Below are 25,285 nucleotides of genomic sequence, written 5' to 3'. Positions count from 1 at the left end.
AAAAAAAAAAAAAAAAAAAAAAAAAAAGATATTGAATTAAGGGCTTCCCTGGTGGCGTAGCCCATTCATGATAAAAAGCCCTCAGCATACTGGGAGACTAAAAGGGAACTTCCTCACCTTGATAAAGAATATCTACAAAAAGCCTACAGCTAACATCATACATACTGGTAAGAAATGCAAAGTTTTGCTATAAGATCAGGAACAAGGCAAAGATGTTCCCTCTCACCACTCCTTTTCATCATCATATTAGAAGTCCTAGCTAATACACAATAAGACAACAAAAGGAAATAAAAGGTAAACAGACTGGGAAGGAAGAAATACAACTGTCTTTGTTCACAAATGAAATAATCATCTATGTAGAAAATCTAAAAGAAATATTAAAAAATCCTTCTAGAACTAATAAGTGAAAAGAATAAGGTTGCAGGATACAAGATTAATATCCCAAAATTCAATTCCACTCCTATATACCAGTAATGAACAAGTGGAATTTGAAATTAAAAACACATTATCATTTATATAAGCACCCCAAAGTGAAATATTTAGTTATGAATCTAACAAAATATGCTCAAGATTTATATCATGAAAACTATAAAACTCTGATGAAAGATATCAAACAAGTACTAAATAAATGCAGAGATATTTCATGTTCATGAATAGGAAAACTCAGTATTGTCAAGATGTCATTTCTTCCTAACCTGATCTATAGATTCAACACAATTCCAATCAAAATCCCAGCAGGACATTTTCTGGATATCAACAAACTGATTCTAAAGTTTATATGGGGCTTCCCTGGTGGCGCAGTGGTTAAGAATCCACCTGTCAATGCAGGGGACACGGGTTTGAGCCCTGGTCCTGGAAGATCCCACATGCCGCGGAGCAACTAAGCCCGTGCACCACAACTACTGAGCCTGTGCTCTAGAGCCAATGTGCCACAACGGCTGAGCCCGCGTGCCACAACTACTGAAGCCCGCATGCCTCGAGCCCGTGCTCCGCAACAAGAGAAGCCACCACAATTAGAAGCCTGCACACCTCAATGAAGAGTAGCCGCCGCTCAACGCAACTAAAGAAAGACCACGCACAGCAACAAAGACCCAATGCAGCCAAAAATAAATAAATAAATTGATTAAAAAAAAAAAGTTTATATGAAGAGGCAGAAGGCCCAGAATAGCCAATTCAATGTTGAAGGAGTGACAAAACACAACTTCAAGACTTATTATAAATAAGTATCTACTTATTTATAATAATCAAGACTCCGTGATATTGGCAAAAAAAAAAAAGACAAATAGATTAATGTAATAGAATTGAGAGATCAAAAATAGACACACATAAATATAGTCAACTGATCTTTGACAAAAAAGCAGAGGATAGAACTTATTTATCTACTAATCTGAAGTATTTACCCTTAACATCTTCCCAATTCCCCCGCCCACAGCCCCTGGTAACCACCATTCTACTCTCAGTTTTTACAGGTTCAGTTTTTTAAGATTCTACATGTAAGTGGTACCTAAGCTAATTAAAAATGGGCAAAGGACCTGAATAGAGATTTTTCCAAAGAAAAATGAATATGAAAAGATGCTCAACATTACAAATCATCAGGGAAATGCAGATCAAAACGAGACATCACTTCACATCTGTTCAGATGGTTTTTATCAAAAAGACAAAAGATAAATACTGACAAGGACGTGGAGAAAAGGGAACCCTTATACACTGTTAGCAGAAGTGTAACCTGGTATGGCGATTATAAAAAACAGTATGGGAGTTCCTCAAAAAATTAAAAATTGAACTACCATATGATCTAGCAAAACTGCTCCTGGGTATATATCCAAAGGAATTGAAATCAATGTCTCAAAAGGGTAACAGCACACCCACGTTCACTGCAGCATTATTCACAGCAGCCAAGATATGGAAACAACCCGAGTATCTCTCAATGGATAAATGGATAAAGAAGATGTGAGATAGACAGATAGATAGATAGATCTCACATCTTCTTTATCCATTTATATATATATATATATTGGAGTATTATTCAGACATGAGAAAGAAGGAATTTCTGCCATTCACGACAACATGGATATACCTTGAAGGCATTATGCTGAGTGAGGTAAGTCAAAGAAAGACAAATACTGTATGATACCACAGGGTGATTTTTGAAGTCCCTTCTTACGCAGAGGTTCTGTAGCCCTAAGCCTACATAAAGTCAGAATCATAGTCTATTTTAATTAACAAATTGAAAGCTGGCAATTTAGCAACAGATGAAAATAACTTGAAAATATTATGCCTCTGCACAAATGCGGCTTAAAGCTTCCATTCAGTCATGCACGATGCTTAACGATTTAATATTTGATTAAAAGAACACACTGAATTTTCTAGTTTCCTTTGCTTCTCAGAATGTTCTGGTATTAATGCTCCTTTTGTTCAGAGAAGTCAGGTTTTCATAGCACAGAGTTAGTTCTGTTACAAAGTTATTTTTTAAATGTGTCTTAAATAAATTCTAAGGGAACCAAATGTCTTGCCTCCTTTGTGTTTAGGACTGAGATGCTAACTTACCAAGATTCTTTCTGCACAGGATATAGCCCTAATTTACCTTGGCAAAGTCAGGCCTGTTTCCCACAAAGGTAGGTTACTGACAGGATCCTCTTGCAAAAGGGAAAATGTGAATGTTTTCTTTAGAAACTAAAATGGAAATGGAGAACTTCGGGGAGTTATTTGAGAAATGTGGCACACGGTGGGCTTGAGTGAGTTCTTATTTGTCTCTGTAATGTTACCTACATCACTCAGATTCTCCCCAGTTTCCTTCTGGAGCACTCCAGCTGTACATATAGTCATTTGTTGGTCTCGGCAAGATTTTATGAGATGTGATGAATATACGAAGTATTTGGAGTATACTAGGAACCACAGCTGTTATGCCTTGCTGCATTTTTAATGGCTCCTTAAAATCAGAGGCCACTACACACAGCAGCACATTTAGACAAGAAACACTGCAATTATCTGGCTTCACCACCCCATTGCAAATCTGTGAGTACATTAGTTTACAAGCCCTAATAGGCAGTCATCACCTTTGGCAATGCTTCCACTCCAGAACAGCTACAATCTAGATTAATTACCAGGCAGTGATCAGTAGAGACTGATAGTCTTTCTTGTTTGTTTTGTTTTGTTTGTACCCTGCAAACCAGATACCAAAAATTTCAGAAAAGAAATTAAGTGTAGCATAAGGTGGGTCCCTTTAGCATGACTGTTAGTGAAGCTAATTACTATAAGAAAACTAGAGATCATTCATTAGCCTGCTAAGCAAATTAGGTTTGTTAATAGTGATTTATTTATTTATTTGTTTGTGGCTGCGTTGGGTCTTCGTTGCTGCACACGGGCTTTCTCTAGTTGCGGCGAGTGGGGGCTACTCTTCATTGCGGTGCGCGGGCTTCTCATTGCGGTGGCTTCTCTGTTGCGGAGCACGGGCTCTAGGCACGCAGGCTTCAGTAGTTGTGGCGCATGGGCGCAGTAGCTGTGGCTTGAGGGCTCTAGAGCACAGGCTCAGTAGTTGTGGCACACGGGCTTAGTTGCTCCACGGCATGTGGGATCTTCCCGGACCAGAGCTTGAACCCATGTCCCCTGCATTGGCAGCCGGATTCTTAACCACTGCGCCACCAGGGAAGTCCCAACAGTGATTTATAATGCCAATCCTTGGGTAACTGTGTTGGTCCTTTCAAGTATATGCGTACAGGACCTGATAGTTTATTAACTGCGCTATATCTAAACCACTTGTCACCCGGGTGCTTTGGTTAAAATGACATTGTGTTTTAAATGGATAAACATTTTTACACAAGCAAAACACATCTTAAATGTTTGGCTTCTGAAGTACTGGGAGAAAAGTAAAGTGTCTCAAACTATCTAAGCCTCCAATAACTCTTGTTTACTGCTAGAGCTAACTATAGGAAAATGTGACACTTGGAGTTAAGGTAGCACTTTTCCTTTTTAACAAGCCCCAGTTGTGTTTTTTAACCTCTTTTCAAATGATACTCTTGGTATTTCACCAAGCTCTAAGTTTCTTATGCAATGGACTGGGAGGCATTTAATTTACAATTTCAGGAAAAATATTTTTTAAAGCAGTTAAGCAAAGGAATGAGTCCTTTGATCTGAAATATTCTGATTGATAGTCCAAAAAACTCCAGACCAGCTAATAAATCTATCAAAATAAAGGTTGGGTGGGTAGTCAGAAAACCTTGGGGTTTGACATGGCCCTTGGCTCAGTTTATACAGCTCATACCAACTAATTCAACGTTTCTGTAATTTGGAAATCTCCAACAAGGATAAGACAACTGCCCTTAAAGCCAGTGTAGGGGAATAAATAAAGTTAATTTCTGAATTCCATGACAGTGATCTGTACGTTCCCTCTGGGTCTGTCAATGCACTTTGCTTAAGCCTTTACTGCATCATCTCTATGACAGCAGGGATATACTAGCTATGGGACAGAATAAGTTTATAGCCTATTTCTATGTGCTAACATAACTGAATAATGCAAATATAAAACACTGTTCATTATTGTTAATTTCAAAGAAAGGCAGACTTGGTCACGCAATCAAAATCTGGAAACGCTTCAATGTTGACACTAAGAGCAGTGTTCATTAAGCAGTAAGGGGACTATGGCCTTGCACTCCTGGGGCTCAAAGGACAGTGGAGAAAGGTAGCAAAGCCTATCAAAAGGGCTGGTCCCATGTGGCAGACATTTAGGTGTGAGGCAGACAGAATCACAGATCTTGGACTATTAGAACCAAAGGCCCTTTAGCAATTATCTAGTCCAGTGGCTGGTGAAAACTTTTTTTTTCCTCAAATCATTTTTTGTTTTGGAAAACGATTTACTTTCTCCAAATCTGAGGGGCAAAAGAGGAGGGGGGAGAAGACAGGGAGACCAGGCAGAGGGCTAGATCCCATATCCATGAGGAGCCCCTGGGTTTTCATCTTACCTCCCTAATTAGAGTTTGCAACAGCCAACAACAAAGATTCCTATAGATAGAAAATGTTTAAAAATACTTAGCCTATCCCCTCACAGAAATGTTGAGAAAATGAGAGTGTTGGGGGATTGGTGGCAGCTGGAGACACCAATTGATTCTTTCACATCTGTTTATTTTATTCACCAAATTTCTCAATCCCCTTGTACTTCATGAGGAAGCTAACAATGGTGTGGAGACAGAAGACAGTTTCCACAGGGTGAGCTAGAAGAGTAATCCCACTGTACAGATTCTACAAACGAGTAAACGCCTGCTCACCCAAATTTAACTTGTTATGTTCACTTAATCAGGGTATGTTTCTCATGGCTCACAGATCCTATTCCCAAAATCAAAGTGTTAACAGCCAATCAAAAACACTTTAAAAAGGTAAGAACTGGAAACGGAAAATAAAATTATATTTTTAGTCTAAGTCCCTTGAAATTAGAGTTGATTGGCGCCTTACATGGAAGAATCTGTCGGAATGCAGATACTTAGTCCAGATATAAATCAACCCTCCAGTGTAAATATGTATTCTGTGGTTCCTAATCTTAAGGAAACACCTACTTAAGTGTAGGGTCTAGTTTTGTTACTTTCTAGGAGGTAAATATAGTTCAGGGAAGTATTTTAAATGTTACAGTTCAAAACTGTGGCAACTACCATTAGAAAGAACAACTGATTTCATTTGCCCAAATGCCTCTGCATAGTACACAGACAGCTTCAAAATCATTAGCCGTGTCCTAGATTTTAAGGTGACTGATAGGTTACAAGGTTTTTGTTCTATTATTATAATCAAAATAATATTCAGTAAAATTCTTATATTAAATATTACGTAATTAACCATTTTAGTGACGTTGTGCTCACTTTGGATACAGGGAACCTCTGAGGCTGTTTCAAACGTGCGTAGGTGATTCACTGGGTAACTGTTAGGGGCCACTTAGGGAAATTACATCAACAACCACATCTCAAAGACATTTTGTGATAGGCATATGACTGAATCTTCAGGACATACTGAAGTTCTTACAGGATATTATTGTTTCAACATAAATTTAAATTTGGGTGGCAATGTTTTGTTCTCTTGTTATTTTGGCCACGTCTTTAAACGATCATTGAAGATAATTAAATTTTTAACTATGTACGCTAACTTCCAAACTCATTATGTTTCTGAAATAGAATCTCTTCTTTCCTGGGATTCCTATTCCAAGTAAAAGAAGCATCACAATCATCAATCCTTGGTTTGATGAGTCATTTTTAACAGTTCGCTAAGCTAAGTTCAGGTCTCCCTATAAACCATCTCCTTCCTACCCGCCCAACTCCCTTCCCTGTGCTTTTCTCCCTATTGCTCCCTCTGCCTCAAACTTTGTTCCACCTTTTCTTTATCTGTTGAAAATATAAGTCTCCAACAAGTTCTGCACAATTTATGCCTTCTACAATTAACTCACCCTAACATATACCCCCAAGTGTTCTACTTACATTTCTCATAGGACTGATCAATTTGCTCTGTATCAAATTCAACTACATAACCTAGACTTGAGGGCCAAGCTTATACCTTATTTATCTTGAGAACTAAGAAGAGATAGTTAACACATACCTGACAATTAAAATCAATTGAATTCTCCATCTGTGAGCTGTTTTCCAACTCAGTTTTTACCAATGGGTCTAAAAGTCCCCTATAATAACTGGAGATGCCTGATGAAATTCAGATTTTAAAAATTTCTATTAAAATGGAAACTTGTCAGTAAATAAGTAATGGCCAATAATTCATTTACTCAGAGTTAATTACTAATAAATATAAATGCTGGAGTCTTATTTGAGTGACATCTTTAAAATGCTCAGTGTTATTTACCTTAAATATAAGCACTCAAAGGTTAGGAATAAATACTTGAGTTACAAAATCCTCTCACAGCATCACTAGCAAGTACTGGCAGGTGGGAAGTAAGATGACTTTGGGTGGGGTTGCAGTCAAGGCCAGGTTGATATATTTGCACTTTTAAGTTAAAACCCATGGAAACATTATAAAGTCTAAGAATGTTAGGTCTCTGTACAGCCCCAAACCTCTCATTTAAGTACAATGTGTCAAAATGTTTAAAAGCATCACAAAGGAAAGGATCTGGGTTTAGGGAAGACTAAATTCCCTGAGAAGGGGGCCATAGTTTTTTACTTCTATAACCCATCACCTAGAACAGTGCCTGCCAGAGAAGGTGCTTAATACCTACTGAAAGACAAAATGTCGAAAGTGTCTGTTTAAAGAAAAGCTCAGTCTATTAGATAAACAATTACATTTTTTTGAAAGTTTGATCTTTTTAAAGAAACTCATTTGACTCTTACCTAACAATAAAGTCCACTCTGAGATTTTAAAAAGAAGCAACTATGGTTATACAAAATACCACCAATCAGTTTTGAGAGTTATAAACTTACAGAAAAAAAAATATTTTAAGGGTTTATATAGTCAAAAGCTTAGGACAAAGAATTTAATCCCTTTATGACCTTATAACTTTGAATGGAAAGTCACAAGGTCAATATTTTGCACCTACTGCCTGTTACCAGCACTATCAACATTGTTTCTTAAGTAATTCTACAGCACAGGAAAACAGTAATAACACAAATCCCATTTTAAGATGTGTACCACTACACAATTCCCCTTTATTATATAATGTGGTAGTTTTTTTAAATCACCAGGTAGAAGTGGGTTGGTTTCCTTGATAAAGAGTGTATATTACTAGATGTGAGTCAAATGAGGAGGATGAAAAATATTAGTTGAGAACCATTAAGAAAAAGCTCTGTATCACTGGAGTGTACAAAAGCAGGATCCAAGCTCTTTGAGACTGTGGGCCTAAGACACTTAAATTCAAACCTGGAAGAAGGCTGAAAATTATCCAGAGAAGCAGGCAGGACCTGTCACCTAAATAAAACAACACCAGGGATCAAGTTCAGCCTGACAAGTAACTTACCGCTGCACCAATGGTAGCTCCCAACTACCAGCTTATGGAGTCAAGTGCTTGTAAAGAGGGACTCCGGATCTTTCCTGTGATGACACACCAGACCTCTGGCAACTATGAGATGTTTTTACTGATCTTCTCACTCTACTGCCTTCAGTTACCTCATTCGGGAAGGCTAGGGCATCCACTTTTTAGTGACAGACAGCAGCAAGCATGTGACACAACCTCATAAACTTGAATATGTTGAACAGGTCTTTCTTAACCTCCCAGCCCAACCCCAAGAGCTATCAGCAGTCTTTAAATGCCTCAAGTCTAAGGGAGAAAATCAACAAATAACTTTAATAGACAAATTAAACAATCATAATATGTGGACAGCCTACAGAATATTTCATTCCAACCTCATCACGATCATAGAGGATCACAGAGAAGGAATTCCATATTTGTTTTATGTTTCTATACGGAGTAAACTGATATACAGCTGACCAAACACAAAATCCTAGGCTCCAGAGAAAGCTACGAGAAGAATGTAATGAGAGTAAAATACTCCTATCCTACAGTTATAAATTACAACATTTACTTTTTATCATGAATTTCTAGTGGTAATCCTCTACCACCACAGCATTGCACAACCACTTAATGAGGCCAAGTTTATTCCATCACACACTACAGTGGGAATAACGGAAGAGAATACATATTATTTCCTATTAATGAGAGCTGTTTTGCATGCATTAAATATCTTATTTAATAATCACAACTCTCTTAGGTAGATAAAGATGAGGAAACAGACTCAGAGACATCAAATAATTCACCCAAGGGCACACAGTAGTCTTCATATCATTCAGTCTCTAAATTCTTAATTGTATACTATGTATAATAAAACTTCAAATACATGTAAAAGAAGAAAGTAAAGAAAATGTGTTCACTGCATCAATGTTTAAAAAAAAAAAAAAGAAAATCCTACACATTCCAGCAAGTTTTGGTACTCTCGCCAAAAAAATAAAAAAGCAAATAGATTCCAACTAGTCTATACTTCCATTTATATTTAGAATATGAGCTGGGCATGAGTATGTAATGAATATATATGTGTGTCTCTCTGTGTATATAACACCCACATTATTCAAAGCTCCCAAAAATGTGAAAAGTTTGTTCCAATCCTTCTCTATTTTGTCTACTTTAAGAATTCTTTGCAATATGCTTATGTAAATACTGATTTTAGCTGCTGTTCTCATTTCTCAAATCTTCAGCTTATAAATGGATTGGAAAAGTGACAGACCTAAGCAGACATCTTTGGAACACAAAACCAAGGAGATATAAACAAATACAACTAAATCAAAAACAAAGGTTTCTTCTTAAAACCCTTTAACTTACCACAACTGATAAATGAAAAGAATGGAAAGAAAGTAAAATATACTGGCTGTGGATAAGGTACACACACACGTGTGTGTGTACACATACACATGCCCGTGCATATAGGTAGGTGGGCGTCTATTTTATTAGCACACACAATGATCAGCATTTTACCTTAGTTCACTAAAAGCTCTACAGGAGCATACAGTCTAAATGAAGGAAGATTCTGAAGTTAGAGTAACGATGGGGCAAGGGAGAGTATTTAAGAAAACAGTTCCAGGCTGTTAAACTTAAGAGGTGAGTACCTTCAGTTTTCTTATACCAGAATTCACATTATGGTTCAACTGCATTAATAGCTCTTTGACTCTGCAGGTGATTTGCCTCCGTCCCCACTTCAAAGAGATGCTGAAGAGTATTAAAGTCGAAACATCACCATTCCACTTACCTGATGCTGAACCTTCATTGCAGACTTAAGTAAAGGTTGTTATGACATCATAGATCATAAAACACACTGCAAAGAATATGTTGGCCTGAAACTACTACAAGTTGTGAATATACTATTTTCCACTTATAAGTGTGAAACTCACCAATGCTGAAGTTAGTACCTGAAATTAAGTATTACATGTGATATTGTTGATACGAAAATTGAAAGAGAAGACACTTTTTGATGAGGACTTGGCAATAATATCAGTGGATTTTGCACTTTGATAACATAATAATCTCACTATTGGAAACACATTCTAAGTAGAGCATTTTTGTCATAGTTGAGAGCTGAACATACATCTGGTATGTATCTTCTTCATGTAAGCTAATAATACTACAGATTTTTTTATATATAAGCAAAGTAATATTAAGAATAATTTTTCCAAAATAAGAAAAAAGCTTTTATACTCATCCAAAATTGTGTAAGTGTAAAATTTATTTGAGATTCATAATTGCAAAGACTCTTTATCCACAGGAACCTATCATTAGAGAATTAAAATAAACACTCCTAGAATTAGAGAGAAAAATAAGTGACCAAAAGCATAATAAAATTCTCAGTGCTTCTAGAGGTGACTTTCTTCTTTCAGAGTGCTCATACGGACAGTTAAAAATATATATATTAGAATGTTCAGTCTAGAAGTGATCAAAGGCTGAGTCAGTGGCATTGGCCTTCTTCTGCTGAAGAAAGCAAAGAGGGGGAATTTAGCTTTTGGATAGAGAATAAACATTGGCAGTCTCCAGATTTTACTTCCAACATCTCAACCCACATCCAGCCTGGTGTGAAGAGACGGCAGATGGGAATACTTCTGTTATTTCAACCGCTGAAGCAGGATCCTGTTTCAGCACCCTGCTTGTTTCTGTAAGCGTGAATATTCAACCATAATAAGGAGCAATGATGTGTGCTGACTGTATTAAGCAGGTACCAAAAGAAACTTTACCCTTTTTCTCCTCGTATCATAGATTAAGACAAAAAAAAAAAAAATCAACATTTAGAAAATGCCACTTCTTCCAAGCTTGGAAAAGACTTATTATTCAATGAAATGATGCTTGTTTTCATGAATTTAACATAAATGTATGGAGACAAACGGGCAGAAGAAAACCAGAGTAATTAGAATTTTAGAGGGAAGAAATTTAAAGGCAATGAAACTGAATCAGCAATTATTTTCCACTTTATTTTCATGATTTCATTATTTTCTCAGAAAATGCTGAGCAGATATTAGAGTATCAGTGTTCGTCATTTGGAACATAAATCATATTCCTTTAAATTCCTTAAATTCCTTTAAATACCACAACAAATGTCTACACTGGCATGTTATCCTGTTGTGGAAATAATGTCTATTTGTAATTCTCTTTTATTTATATCTTGAAAAGTATTATTGAATCCAAGAAGGGTAATTTAGCTACAGATAAAAGAAATGAAGTGACAATTTCTTTATAAATGAGAAATATTGTGATAAGCCCTGAGGTATGTCACCATCCACACCCTTCTCAAAGGACAGAAATAAGGTCTTGAAATAATACATCTATATTTGATAAAATGAGGAGTTTAATGAGTGAAGAAAAAATAATCTGAAGGCCACCTACTCAGACTGTGAGGGAAAACATCCATTAAAACACCACCTCTCATCAAAATTAAAAAATGGCAATTCATTGTATATGTGGGGAAGTTCTTCAAGAGATCTTAAAATGAATATACACCTCAATGCATAAATTGAATTCTGTCCACCACACGACACTTCTCACTAAAAACACCATTTTGTAGGAAAGGTGGCATGAGGCAATCACGTTTCCCTGTATCCCCCGTACACTGCCAGGTAAGGAGCAAATGTTCTGGGTGCTGGGAACCAGGCCCACATCACAGACTGACTTGTGATCCCTGGAGCCCAGCAGGTTATGTATTTTAAAAGTGAAACAACTCTTAGTAAAAGGATGGACATCAGTCTGCTCTTTAGGACTGAGAGGGAATTTCTTGGATTTTTTTCACATCCTAATGAGCATACATTATACAAGTAAATCAATGCCAATACGAGGCACACATGTGGAAGTTGAGATAAACTTACGAAGTAGCCTGTTCCCAAGCTGGAAGGAGCTGAACTCTGCAAGAAAGCATAAAGACAAAGTGGAAAATCAGCAATGGTTTTTAACACATTCCAATCCACACAGCTCATTACCAGTCCTTCGCAGGCTTTTCATCACTACACCACATTGCCTGTATACGCGGCCCCTTGTCATCTGCTACTGATACAAACACCGTGTTGCTTAATTTTCCCCTTTACATCTCTCAGCAACTCAGAGATGCTAACGTGCTATTTACTGAATTCCAAGATTCTGCGGTGGATGTAATTGCCAATTTATTTGACAGGCAGCTGGGTAATGAATTAATGATGGCATTTCGCCCTGCACTGAGACTAAACAGACACGCATCAGCCTCCCTCCCTGACTTGCTGACATTCAATGCCCTGGTCTCAAGCTACTCAGTTTTGTGGCCGCAAAGGGGCAGGCAAGAGGAAAAAGCCCAGACTGACTTGAAAATAAAAAGCCCAGTGGGTTTGGATGACTTTTCCAGTGTGTGACCTACTTGCCAGTTTATCCCCTCAAGGCACCAGTTAGTACACACAGAGTTCTTTTCAAAAATGAGACATTTTGTAAACATAATTAGTAGACTAAAATGCAAAGAATGTGTGGGTAAAGGGAAGTAGTGAAAAGCACCATTTTTCTAAAGGTTTTAGTAACAAAAATTATCAATTTAGGGTTCCATAGTTCTCACACACAGGGAATTAAAGAACAGTGATGCTGAAAGGTACATGCGGTATCACTTCTTAGGGGAAAGAGACCACCCAAAAAGAACTTGGTTTGTGCTTTATACTTGTCTGTTTCTGTATGTTTATTTTTTCCTAAAACCTCTCATTACAAATTCTTTAATTTTTAGTGTCCTCTTTATGAACAAGAGAGGCCCCAAATAAGTTTGAAACAAAAAGAACACGAGCACTGAGGCAGCCCTCAGGTCTCAGCTAAGCATCCTTGCACCAGCAGGGCCTCTCCCTGCCTAGCTTCGGTCGGCTGTTACACCTTCCATGGAGGGACCGGACTTCCATGGTGATGCAATAGTTACTTAGGTAACCTCTAACTGTTCCACCGAAATGTCCTGTCCCTACTCTGCAAACCACAGGTAGCAGGGACCATCTGCTTGACTCATCATGGCTTCCCCAGAGCTTAGCTCAATGCCTTGCACACAGGATGCAGTTAATAAGTATTTGTTGAATTAATGTATAAATAAATGAATGAATGAATGGATTGTATGGGAGTGGGGCTCAGGTGAATTTAATACCTCCAAAAATACGGTAGATGTGATTCTTAATTTTACACTGGCTTTGAGAAGGAAATAAGAATGCTGTAAGTACAAACAGCATCCGCATCAAACAAGGACAGTAAGCTCCTAAATGCAGCTCCCAAAGCAAAACTTTCTTCCCCTCAGTGCTCCAGACAGGCTCAGGGGAATAAAGAACGCTGATGTGTGATCCTGTACACTGGACTTGATTTTCAAAAATCCTGTTTCATTCTTGATCCCGTAAACAGTATGTAGGGATATGCACAGTAGTCATGGAGACAGCTTCTCAGCAGTGATTAGCCACGTGACAGCATCACCTGTTTTCGGCACCTACACCCCTCCGTGGAACAGAGGAAGGCAAAAGCCAAGTTAGATCTCCACTAGCCTGGAGTCATGCCCCAGGGAGGTAAATTCACTTTAGGGTGAATTTCTCAGAGGGAGAGCATGGGATTTGTTAATTTTGGTATTTTTCCCCCTTTCTGCAAATGCATTTTATCCAAGGAGCAGAAGGGTCTCTTCAAATCCACCTCCCCACTCCCACATACGTATCATCTTATCGTATACCAAAGAAAACGACATCCTTCTGGTCTCCGGAAGCTCTGTTCTGCTCATTTTGCATATATATTGTGCATTACTCAGGGAGCTGGGTGGAGAGGACGGCTTTGTTGTGCATATTTGTTCTGGCTATTGTTTATGCAGGTCTGACTGAATGAGGGAACAGTGGGTATCATTTCAATTTCTGATGTCAACATCAAATTACTTATTTAATTTCATGCCTGGCGAAGCATTGTATAGCTACACGCAGAATCATTTCACTTCATTTGTTATGCTGTGTTTTCGTGGCGATTGGCTTGCCTTCCAACTGACAGCTTTAATTACGACATGAATTTGATTGCACTGCCGAGGAATTAACATAATGCAACAAAGCATTTAAGCACCCTGCCTTATAACACCCCCCCACACACACACATGCACGAACACAGACACACACATGAAGGAACACAGACACTAGATCCTCGTGTACATTAAAGGTCTGCTGGAGTTTCAGCATTTGCTAGAAAGCATAAAGAACCTTAGAGTCAAAGGCTACCCACATTTGCCAACCCACTGGACTCACCTTTTTTTTTTTTAAATAGAAAAAGATTTGTGGCATTAAGTTACAATTTCTGGACCTGGCAGAAAACTTTGTGGAAAAACCCTTCTAATCTACTTTGCCAAATGTCCACGGCATTGACATTTCCTTCCCTCTAACTCTCTTCCCCATCACATTTTTCTTGGCCAGTTGCCAACTCCCTTTAATCATCACTGGAGAATTTGAACAGAAATATGTCTGAAATAAAGAGATTTCTCCTTGTCCAGTTCTATAAGCCCAAGAATCTGCTATGGCCCTGTATTTAGTGGGACGCTATTCCTGGTCACCAGCAGGACCTCCACCCTCGTACACAAAGGTATAACAGAAGTTCTGAGACCAGCAACAGGCAGGAGTCAGGGTTTCACTGACAGCTCAGGACACATATCACATCCCTGAGGCCTTGCTATCCAAAAGGCCCAGAAGAGCCTAGGTCATATATACCTAATCTAAGTCTGTATCTAAATATAGCTGGCAATATTTGATAGCTTTAACGTTTTTCCGAGTCACAAAATCCATGAACACCTTAAACCACGGGCAACAACAGATTATGCTACAAGAATTAAATATTTTAAAACAGCTTTTTTATTGTTAGAAATGTATTATGTTAGCTATTTGCTTACAGATGTGTATCTAGGGATTGTTACTGTTTTCTCACGTTACAGAAGAAGAGACAGACACCAAGAGGTAAAGGCTTAGGAAAGCAGACAGGTGGTGATGCCCTGACACTGAACCATTTCATGGAATCAAGCTGATTTTAACTTTCTGTGTTTCCCCAATTTATAATGAGAGGAAGGGTCTTCCATTTTTCTTGCTTGGAGAGAGAAGGCATACTCTGTCCAAACTATATAGCAAAAGTGGCCATAGAATCTAAAAAAGGCTATGAGTCAAAATGAGGGTTGAAAAACTAAAAGGAGAGTTTTAAAAAAATGCAATAAATAAAAGCATCCTTGGATTCAAAAGCATTTGAAATAATACCATATGCCCACATGTTTAGGCAACTATGTCTGCTGAATAATGAAAAAGGCTTCATTCTTATTTCTTCAAGTGGTAGAGTTGCCAATTCATTCATATTTTCAGTGCATTAGGTAGAAATGAGAGGTATAGAGAGACTGAGAAAATAGAGTATGAGAATGTATTTAGCAGTTTGCATGAGAAGACAAGAACATGAAGAAATTCCAGCTAGCTGGCTATGTGATATGTGATTTCCGGGCTCATTATAAGCTAGCTCCTGTTTAACATGGTCTTTTCTTTCTGGGTTTGTTTTGTTTTGGTTTTTTTCAGATTTGACCACTGCTCCAGCAATCTCTGCAAATTACCCACCTCAGTCTATTACATGGCAAAGGAGAGCTTTCTTACAAACACACTGCCTCAACCTCCAAGCTACACGGGCTGCAGGAATACTAATGGGATGCACAGTTGAAAGACATTTTCCAGGAAGGAGAATGTTGCTGCTATCATTCAAGTCTGCAAGTGGATATTCATTAAATGCTCATTCTACTCTTCTCACTGCCCCCCACCTGACTCTCTATCCATCTCTGTCATTAAGTCATCATTGAAGCTACTCATTAAACTCATGAAGTTAACATTTCTGTTTTAACAGCTTACCTACAACAAGGGATTTCACAAATCGATTATCCATCCAAAACAGATGTACTCCATTCATCAGAGATCTACACAAAGAGGCCATGGCTACTATTAAGGCTCCCTAAGTATGGGATAGATGTGCATTCCACCCCAAGAGGAAAATGCATGCTCTGACCCCAGGGCTAATTTAAATAGAATAATTTAAAATTCTTCCAAATCATCGTTTGTGTCTGACATCCCTGCCTACCCACTTCTATGTTATGCTTTTCTCTCTTGGGAGTAAAAAGCAGAAGGATCATGCTAAGAATCACTTGGCCAACTATGTTTCTTACAAAGGTCACAAGACGAGCTCAATTACTTTCTGTAGTGGTTTAGAAAGCAATGACAATTTAAAGAACCGAAAATCTTAATCCTAAGAAATGTGCCTTGGAGGTAAGATTACTAATAACTTACAAAGATGCAAACTATATTTAAATGGAGAAATGAACTACTAGTGGAAGTAAAAATGGGGGCACAACTTGAAAAAAGCATCAGGTATGGAAATGGTCACTTCCAAATTCAATTTTCAACCCTCTGTTATAGCCCATCTCCAACTGTTACCAGCTCTCATCCATATTCAACAGCCTTCCAACTCCTTTCCCTAATTTCACCCCTGTGTTCATGTTTACCTGCATTTCTTCATAGAAAAGGAAAAGTAAACATTGTAAAGGAAAAATTGTTAACAACAATTCCTTCTAACATCTTTGAGAGGCTTTTTAATACTAACCTATATATATAGTGGGTTAAATAGTGTTCCCCTAAAATTATAGGGCCTGCTTGGAACCTCAAAATGTGATTGTGAGGGTTAATTTTATGCGTCAGCTTGACTAGGCCACTGGGTACCCAGATAGTTGCTCAAACATTATTCTGGGTGTTACCATGAGGGTGTTTTTGGATGAGTTTAACATTTAAATCAACAGGCTGAGTAAAGCCCTCCCTAGGGTGGGCCTCATCCAGTCAGTTTAATAGGACAAAAGGGATGACCATACTCAGAATAAGAGGGAATTCCTCTGTCTGTCTCAGCCTTCAACCTGGGACAACAGTTTTTTCCTGCTTTTAGACTCAAACTGAAACACAGACTTTTCCTGGGTGTCAATCCTTCCCGTCTTTAGGGTTTTTTCAGACTTTTGGACTCAGACTGGATCTAACCATCAGCTCTCCTAGGAGTCCAGCTTGCTGACTACACATTTTGAGACTTGTCAGCCTCCATAACTGTATAGGTCTATACATCCTTTTGGCTCTGTTTCTCTTGAGAACCCTGACTGATATAATGACCTTGTTTGGAAATAGGGACTTTGCAGATGTAATTAAGTTGAGGTCATACTGGATTAAGGTGGGCCCTAAATCCAATGACTGCTCTCCTTATAAGAAGAGGAGAAGACATAAAGAGCTACAAATAGAGTTGATGCCCACATGAAGAGAAGCACACATCGAAGTGATGTCATTATAAGCCAAGAACACCAATGATTGTGAGAAGCCATCAGAAGCTGGGAGAAGATAGGAAAGACTCCTCTCTGGAGACTTCAGAGAAATGATGGCCCTGCTGACACCTTAATGTTGGACTTCTATCTAGCCTTACGAACTACGAGATAATAGATTTCTGTTGTTTTAAGCTCCCCGGCTTGTGGTCATGCATTACAGCCACCCAGGAAACTAATACAGTACTTAGCCTCCTTACCATGAGCTAGAAGATATTATGTGACCAGCCCCTGTGTTCATTCACTCTGCTCTAGCCACACTGGCCTTTTTTCTTCCCCTTAAATATGTCCTGACTCAGGGCCATGACCTTGTCACTCCTGTTGCCTAGATGTTCTTCCTTTCGTCATTCAGACTTCAGTTCAAAAATCACCAAAACAGAAAGGACTAATCCAGGGACTTCCCTGGTGACACAGTGGATAAGAGTCTGCGTTCCCAATGCAGAGGGCCCAGATTCAATCCCCGGTCAGGGAACTAGATCCCACACGCGTGCCGCAACTAAGAGTTCACGTGCCGCAACTAAAGAGCCTGTGAGCCACAACTAAGACTCGGTGCAACTATATAAATAAATATTTAAAAAAAAAAAAAAGAAAGAAAGGACTAATCCAATCACTCCAGTTAAAGTGGCAGCACACACCCTGCCACCCCCCACTACTGTTTAGTTTACTTCACAAAATGTATTACACATCAAAAACAATGTTATCATTTGCTCACAGGTTTTCTATTTGCCTGCCTCAATAGAGTAGAAGCTTCACGGGGGCAGAGGCTTCATCTTGTTCACCATTCAATCTCAAGTGCCCAGAGCTATACCTGACACTTAAAAGGTATTTGATAAATATTTCTGGACAATCAAAACACTGACTGTCCAAGAAAACACATAAAAACATGATACAGGAAAGGCAAAAGGCATAAACAGACTGGTAGGGAAAATGAAAATATGGCAAAAACAGAAAAAGAAAAGAAAGGAGAAACAGAATATCAAGAGTCTGTCACAGGTCTGGATTAGATCTTCTTCTTAAATAAAGGGAAGTTCATTGATGGTGTGTCCTTTGTCTACTTCTTCTTTAACAGTAACTAGTAAACCTAACAATAAATGTTTGGGTGTTAGGTGGGAAAAAGGAGGCTAGGAAAGATGCCTGCATAGATGGATGGATAACGGCACAGTGGCATAGATAAATCAATAAAACCCCTCAAACGTGGGAGATTCGAGGTAGAAGGGGTGTCTCAAGAAGCAGCAGAAGAAACGCCTCAACTGTGATATTAAATGGACTAAAGAGCTACAGAACAATAATATTAGAGAACTGTGTAGCACAATACTTACTAGAATTCAATCCCTTTTCACCTAATTTCTGAAATGCTTTAATTCCTTCAACATCTTGAAAGTTTTAAAAGTATGAAATATGTGTCTGCCTTTTCATAATTAAAATCCTGGCCCAAAATTCTTTCAGAGAGACACTAGAGTCATATCCAGGTAGTTATCTGAATAAAGTATTAAAAAGGTTTACTTCCACAGGGTGGTAGCAAGAGTTTGCTAGAGGAAGTGACATAGGAACTGCAGAAGGAAAAGAGAGAAAAAAAAAAAAAGGAGACAAAAGAAACAAAAATAGGAAAATTTGAAAGTTTATATTATTTAAGAAAAAAAAAAAAAAGAGCAGTCCAGAAGGAACAAGTATAAGGTAGAAACCATTGGGAAGTAGAGGCAGAGAGGGAGGATGAAGAGGTAGCTTCATATGTCCTAGTGGAGGGCTCTGCTTATAACCTCAGGAGTGTGCCTGCAAAGGATCTTAAAGAAGAAAGTTTAATAGTGAGCTCTGCCTCTTAGAAAAACAACTGTGGAAGCTTTGTCGAGTACAGGGCAAAGGAAACAGAGATGCGTCAGATTACATCACTGAGAGGCCACGGGAATCATCTGTGTAAGAAATGATGAGGGCATCTGAAGCATCAGTCACGTCAAGGAGAGGATAATCATAGCCAAATGCCTCTTCAGAAATAAAGTCAGTAAATAAAGCAGAGTGACGAAGTAAACAGGGTAAGTAAGACAGAGGAAGGAAAAGGGCTCGATTTTGAAGACACTAGCTCTGGGATCCAATACGGAGACAAGGAAATAAGAGAGGGAGTTCAAGTTTGAGAAAAATAGGTAAGGAGACATAGAATAATGAGGATTTTATTTGGGAGGGAGAATGGTGTTTGTCATGATTGAGATAAGCAGGTCTTGTCGAATTGACCACTGCAAGGGAATTCAAATCAGAAAGGGTAGAGAAGGCTCCTAAGGTAGGTGTAAATCTGATGCAGAAAGAAAAGGAATAAATACTTATGAGCACACTGGGTATGCCACGAACTGTTACGTGATTCAAACACACACAGTACCAGGTAATCTTTTAAAAGAAATCTAACAAGGTAGATGAAACGACCCCCATTTCACAGGTAAAGAAACCAAGGCTTGGAAAGATCAAGTTTTTTGCTCAAGGTCACATGGATAATAAATAGCAAAATAGCTGTTAAAACTTGGTGTGTTTGTAATGAATGCCTATGATCACTTCAAAATTTGAGGCTTTTATTTACTAAGTTTAGGCCTTGAGTTTTGAAAACTTTCTCACTTACAAAATTCTGTATAAGTCAGAAGCAATATTTTCCCCCTTGAATAACTCACTATGAATATTTATATATTCAATTATTTCCCTTAACTTTTTCCTTAGTGACTAATCTAAACAAGTTACTATGTCTCCTTGATCAATGTGAGAGTCCTCGTAAACTATTATTCCCTCCTGGCAATGTAGTTTGGGGATATGTAATTTAGAAAAACCAAGCACATTTGGTTTTAAGCTTCACCCATGAGTCAAATTCTCCAGCCACACTGGAATTCTTCATTCTTACTCTTTTTGTCTGTTCAGTTTAAAAAAAAAAAAAAAAAGCTGGAATAATACAGTAATCTTGATTAGCTGCACTTGAGAGTAAGTCTTAACTGCCACAGCTCCTAAAAATATCACTAAAGTGAGTGGAAGACTTAAAGGGAGTTTTATCTCCGCTGAAAATCCAGAGTGGGCAACCTGGACTAACAGAGATCAAATTCAGTCTAACACCTTAAGCAACTAAAAAACTAGACAAAATGTGTGGGAAAAAAAGGTTTTTTAGAAGTTGGGCAACAGGCAGTGCTGTGATCTTAGAGAGACAGAAAGCAAATGAAATAAATTTTACAGTTGCCCCAGCTTGCTGTCTGAAGAGAGTTTTCATGCCATAGTCGGGTGGTTGGGGGTAACCCAGGTGGATCCCAGAAGCATCCCTAAGTTGAGAAGACAGAGTTGATAGTAAGAGGAAGCCAAGTCAGATGTAATTTGCAAAGCAGAGGATGGGAGAAAAGAGAGGCTCACAGTGAGAGAATCAGGAAACCTGCAGAAGGCTTCCCCCTCATCTTCACCTGAGTCCATATCAGCACATCTGTGGGTGAAAAGTACCCAAGGCAAGGGAAATGACCACTGAAAAGGAGCAGGTAGAACGAATGCCAGAGTCACAGAGGGCAGGGAACAACTGGTATTCCCACCAGCCAGAGTGGAGAAACCTTGTAACACATCAGGAATTAGGCAGAGTATTCAGTACTGGGGAAAAATGAGCTTTAGGCTAAAGGCTGTTCTGAATGTTCCACCCAGAAAAGCATAAATATAAACCTCAGAAAAAACATCAAAATATTATTTCCAAGTGGCATAATAGTAGCCCAGAATAAAGCTTAAGAATATTTATGGAAACCCAAAATACCCACCACTCAACAAAAAAAACTTCACAATATTTGGCATCCCCCCCAAAAAAGTGTCAGGCATGCAAAAAAGCCAGAAAAATACAATCCATAAGGCGGAGAAAAACCAATCAACAGAAACAGACTCACAAATGACACAGACGACACAATTAGTAGATTAAGGGCATTAAAATGGTTAATAATAACTATTTTCCATATGTTCAAGAAAGTAATGAAAGCACAAGCATGGTGATAAGAGACATGGAGATATTTTAACAAACTCCACCTCCTCATTTTCTGATAGTCATTAAAGTAATTAATTACTAATTCTCTTTTAAGAAAAAATGGAAGCATCTTTATTCTTTAAAATATTGTGTGGGTAGATGCTGCCCTGATATCCAAAAGAGTCGTTTTGTGGCTTGACTTGTCAAAGGCCTTCATCTTAGAAGATTTTAGATTGCACTGGCCCTGAGGTAAGACTCTGTAACGTCACAACTGCTCACGTGCAGGAAATAGTGACTGGAGGTTTTGAAACAACTCACTAAAAGCCAACTACTTCTTTTTCTTCCTTTCCTTTTTTTTATGTGTGTCATTTCTCCTTCTTTCATCTTCTAATAGTGTTGCAAGAAATATGAATTTTAATGATAAGCAATATAAACTCAAAGTAGATCACAGATTGGCTTGACACGAGATTGGCAAGATTGTTACAGCCCTAATATTTTTCAAATTTTTTATTATGGTAAAATAAACATATATACACAATAAAGTTAACATTTTAACCATTTTTAAGTATACAATTCAGTGGCATTAATTACATTCACAATGCTATGCAATCATCAAAACTATTTCCAAGACTATTTCATCATCACAAACAAAAATTCTGTTACGATTAAACAATAACTCCCATCTCTCACAGTCCCCCACCCCTACCACTAGTCCTTGGTAACTCCCTTTCTACTTTCTGTCTCTAGGAATTTGCATATTCTTGATATATTCTCGATACCTCATGTAAGTGGAATCAGACAATATTTATCCTTTAATGTCTAGATTATTTCACTTAGCATAATGTTTTCAAGGTTTGAACTTAATTCCTTTTTATGGCTAATATTCTAGTGTCCATATGTCACTTTTTGTTGATCCATTCACCTGCTGATGGACACTTGGGATGTTTCTATTTTTTGGTTATTATAAATGATGCTACAATGAAAACTGGCATATAAGTATCTCTAAGTACCTGGTGTTTGGGTATACACCTAAAATTGGAATTGGTGAGGTGTATGGTAATTCTCTGTTTAGCTTTCTGAGGAGCTGTCAAGCTGTCTTCCACAGTGGCTGCAACATTTTACATTCCCACCAGCATGTACAAGGGTTTCAATTTCTCTATATTCATGCCAACTTGCTATTTTCCATTCTTTAAAATTATAACTATCCTAGTAGCTGTGAAGTGATATCTCATTATGGTTTTGGTTTGCATTTCCCTAAGGACTATAATGATGAACATGTTTCATGTGCTTATTGGTCATTTGTATATCTTCTTTGCATAAATGTCAATTCAATCCCTTTGTCCATTTTTGAATTCTGTTGTTTATCTTTTTGTTCTTGAGTTTAGGAGCTTTTTACATATTCTGTATATTAAACACTTATCAGTTATATGATTTTCAAATATTTTTCTCCCATTCTGTAGCTTTTCTTTTCACTTTCTTGATAATGCCCATTGATGCACAAAAGTATTTAATTTTGATGAAGTCCAACGTATGTATTTTCTCTTTTGTTGCTTGTGCTTTTGATGCCACATCTAAAAATCCACTGCCAAATTCAAGGTCATGAAGATTTGCCCACATGTTTTCTTCTAAGAATTCTATGGCTTTAGCTCTTATACTTAGGTCATTTATTCATTTTGAGTTAATTTTTGTACATGGTGTGATGTAGGGGCCCAACTTCATTCTTTTGCATGGGAAAAACCAGTTGTCCAAGCACCACCTGTTGAAGAGAAAATTCTTTCCCAAATGAATGGATGTAAAACTTGTGTCAAAAATTACTTGGCCAGGGCTTCCCTGGTGGTGCAGTGGTTGAGAGTCCGCTTGCCGATGCAGGGGACATGGGTTCGTGCCCCAGTCTGGGAGGATCCCACATGCCGCGGAGCGGCTGGGCCCGTGAGCCATGGCCGCTGAGTCTACGCGTCCGGAGCCTGTGCTCCGCAGCAGAAGAGGCCACAACGGTGAGAGGCCCTCGTACCACAAAAAACAACAACAACAACAACAAAAATTACTTGGCCATAGATATATGGGTTTATTTATGAACTCTCAATTCTATTCTATTGGTCTATATGCCTATACTGAGAAAGAAGAACAAAGCTGAAGGTATCATGCCCCCAGACTTGAAAGTATACTACAAAGGTACAGTAATCAACACAGTATGGTACTAGCACAAAAACAGACACATGGGTCAATGGAACAGAGATTCCAGAAATAAACCCACACTCATATGGTCAATTAATCTATGACAAAGGAGGCAGGAATATATGGTAGGGAAAAGACAGTTTCCTTAATAAATAGTGTTAGGAAAATGGAACAGCAACGTGCAAAAGAATGAAACTGCACCACTTTCTCACACTGTATAGAAAAATAAACTCAGAATGGATTAAAAATTTAAATATAACACCTGAAACCATAACATTCCTAGAAGAAAACACAGGTGGTAATCTCTTTGACAGTAGTCTTAGCATTTTTTGTTTTTGGACATACCTCCTCAGGCAAGGGCAACAAAAAAAGCAAAAATAAACAAATGGGATTACATCAAACTAAAAAGCTTTTTGCACAGTGAAGGAAACTATCAACAAAACAAAAAGGTAACCTACTGAATGGGAGAAGATATTTGCAAATGATGTATCTGATGAGGGATTGGTATCCAAAATGTATAAAGAACTCATATAACTCAATATCAAAACAATTACCAACCTGATTAAAAAATAGGCAGAGGACCTAAATAGACATTTTCCAAAGAAGACATACAGATGGCCAACAGGCACATGAAAGATGCTTAACATCACTAATCATCAGGGACATGCAAATCAAAACCAGAACGAGATACCACCTCATACTTGTCAGAATGGCTATTCTCAAAAAGACAAGAAACAAGTGTTGGTGAGAATGTGGAGAAAAGGGAAGCACTGTGAACTACTGGTGGGAATGTAAATTTGTGCAGCTGCTATGGAAAGCAGTATGGAGATCCCTCAGAAAACTAAAAATAGAACTACCATATGATCCAGCAACTCTACTTCTGGGTATTTATCCAAAGAAAACAAAAACACTAATTCAAAAACATCTATGTACCCCTAACATTCATTGCAGCACTATATACAACAGCTAAGATATGGAAGCAACCTAAATGTTCATCAACAGATAAATGAATAAAGAAGATGTGATACACAGACACACACAGACAATGGAACATTACTCAGCTATAAAAAAAAATGAATTCTAGACACTGGCAGCAACATGAACGGACGGGAGGGTGTCATGCTAAATGAAGTAAGTCAGACAGAGAAAAATGAGTACCATATGATTTCACTTATATGTGAAATCTACAAAATAAAACAAATGAACAAACAAAACAGAACAGAAACAGACTCATAGATATGGAGAACAAACCAGTGGTTGCCAAAGAGGAGGGAGGTGGCTGTGGGGGGGTGCTGGGCAGACAAGATCAGTGAAGGGAATTAAGAGGAACAGACTTCCAGTTATAAGACAAATACATCACGGGGATGTAATGTGCAGATAGGGAATATAGTCAATGACACCGTAACAAATTCGTATGGTGATGGATGAAAACTAGATTATTGTGGTCATCATTTCATAATGTATAAAAATACTGAACCACTATGTTGTATACCTGAAAGTAATGTAATACTGTGTATTAATTATAACTCAACTTAAAAAGAAAAAAGAAAGATGCTTAGAATCCTGAAGTCACCACCTGTGGTGACTGAAGGGTAATCTATAGCTGGGAAGAAGGAAGGGAGGGAGGGAGGAAGGATGGCAGGGAGGAGAGAGGGAGAGGGGAAAAGAAGAGAAGAAGAGAATGGAAGGGAAGAGAAAAACAAAATTTCCCAAATTGAGTATGCTAACCACAAAAGGGAAAATAGTGTTATTTCTGAGAATGTTCTTCAATGGCTATCCAAATTATTTTGGAATTATTTTCTTCAGCTAATAATAAATACTTTTGCAAATAAACCAAAAAAATTGTGGAAAA

The 25,285-nt window shown here is 38.1% G+C and overlaps 1 protein-coding gene across 1 annotated transcript in view; it reads right to left on the bottom strand.

Moving 5' to 3' along the window:
- LOC112412440 (autism susceptibility gene 2 protein-like) overlaps positions 1–25,285 on the bottom strand; it is a 961,342-nt gene that overhangs the window by 564,184 nt on the left and 371,873 nt on the right. Inside the window, exon 4 of the mRNA XM_024764131.1 lies at positions 11,809–11,844. Coding sequence (XP_024619899.1) covers positions 11,809–11,844 — 36 coding nt within the window. The remainder of the gene's footprint in view (positions 1–11,808; positions 11,845–25,285) is intronic.

The sequence above is a fragment of the Neophocaena asiaeorientalis genome, unplaced genomic scaffold, assembly GCF_003031525.2.
Source record: "Neophocaena asiaeorientalis asiaeorientalis breed wild unplaced genomic scaffold, Neophocaena_asiaeorientalis_V1.1 scaffold490, whole genome shotgun sequence".
In the NCBI taxonomy this organism is placed as follows: domain Eukaryota; kingdom Metazoa; phylum Chordata; class Mammalia; order Artiodactyla; family Phocoenidae; genus Neophocaena; species Neophocaena asiaeorientalis.
Note: the sequence above shows the minus strand (reverse complement) of the source record. Positions and strands in the feature narration are given on the sequence as shown.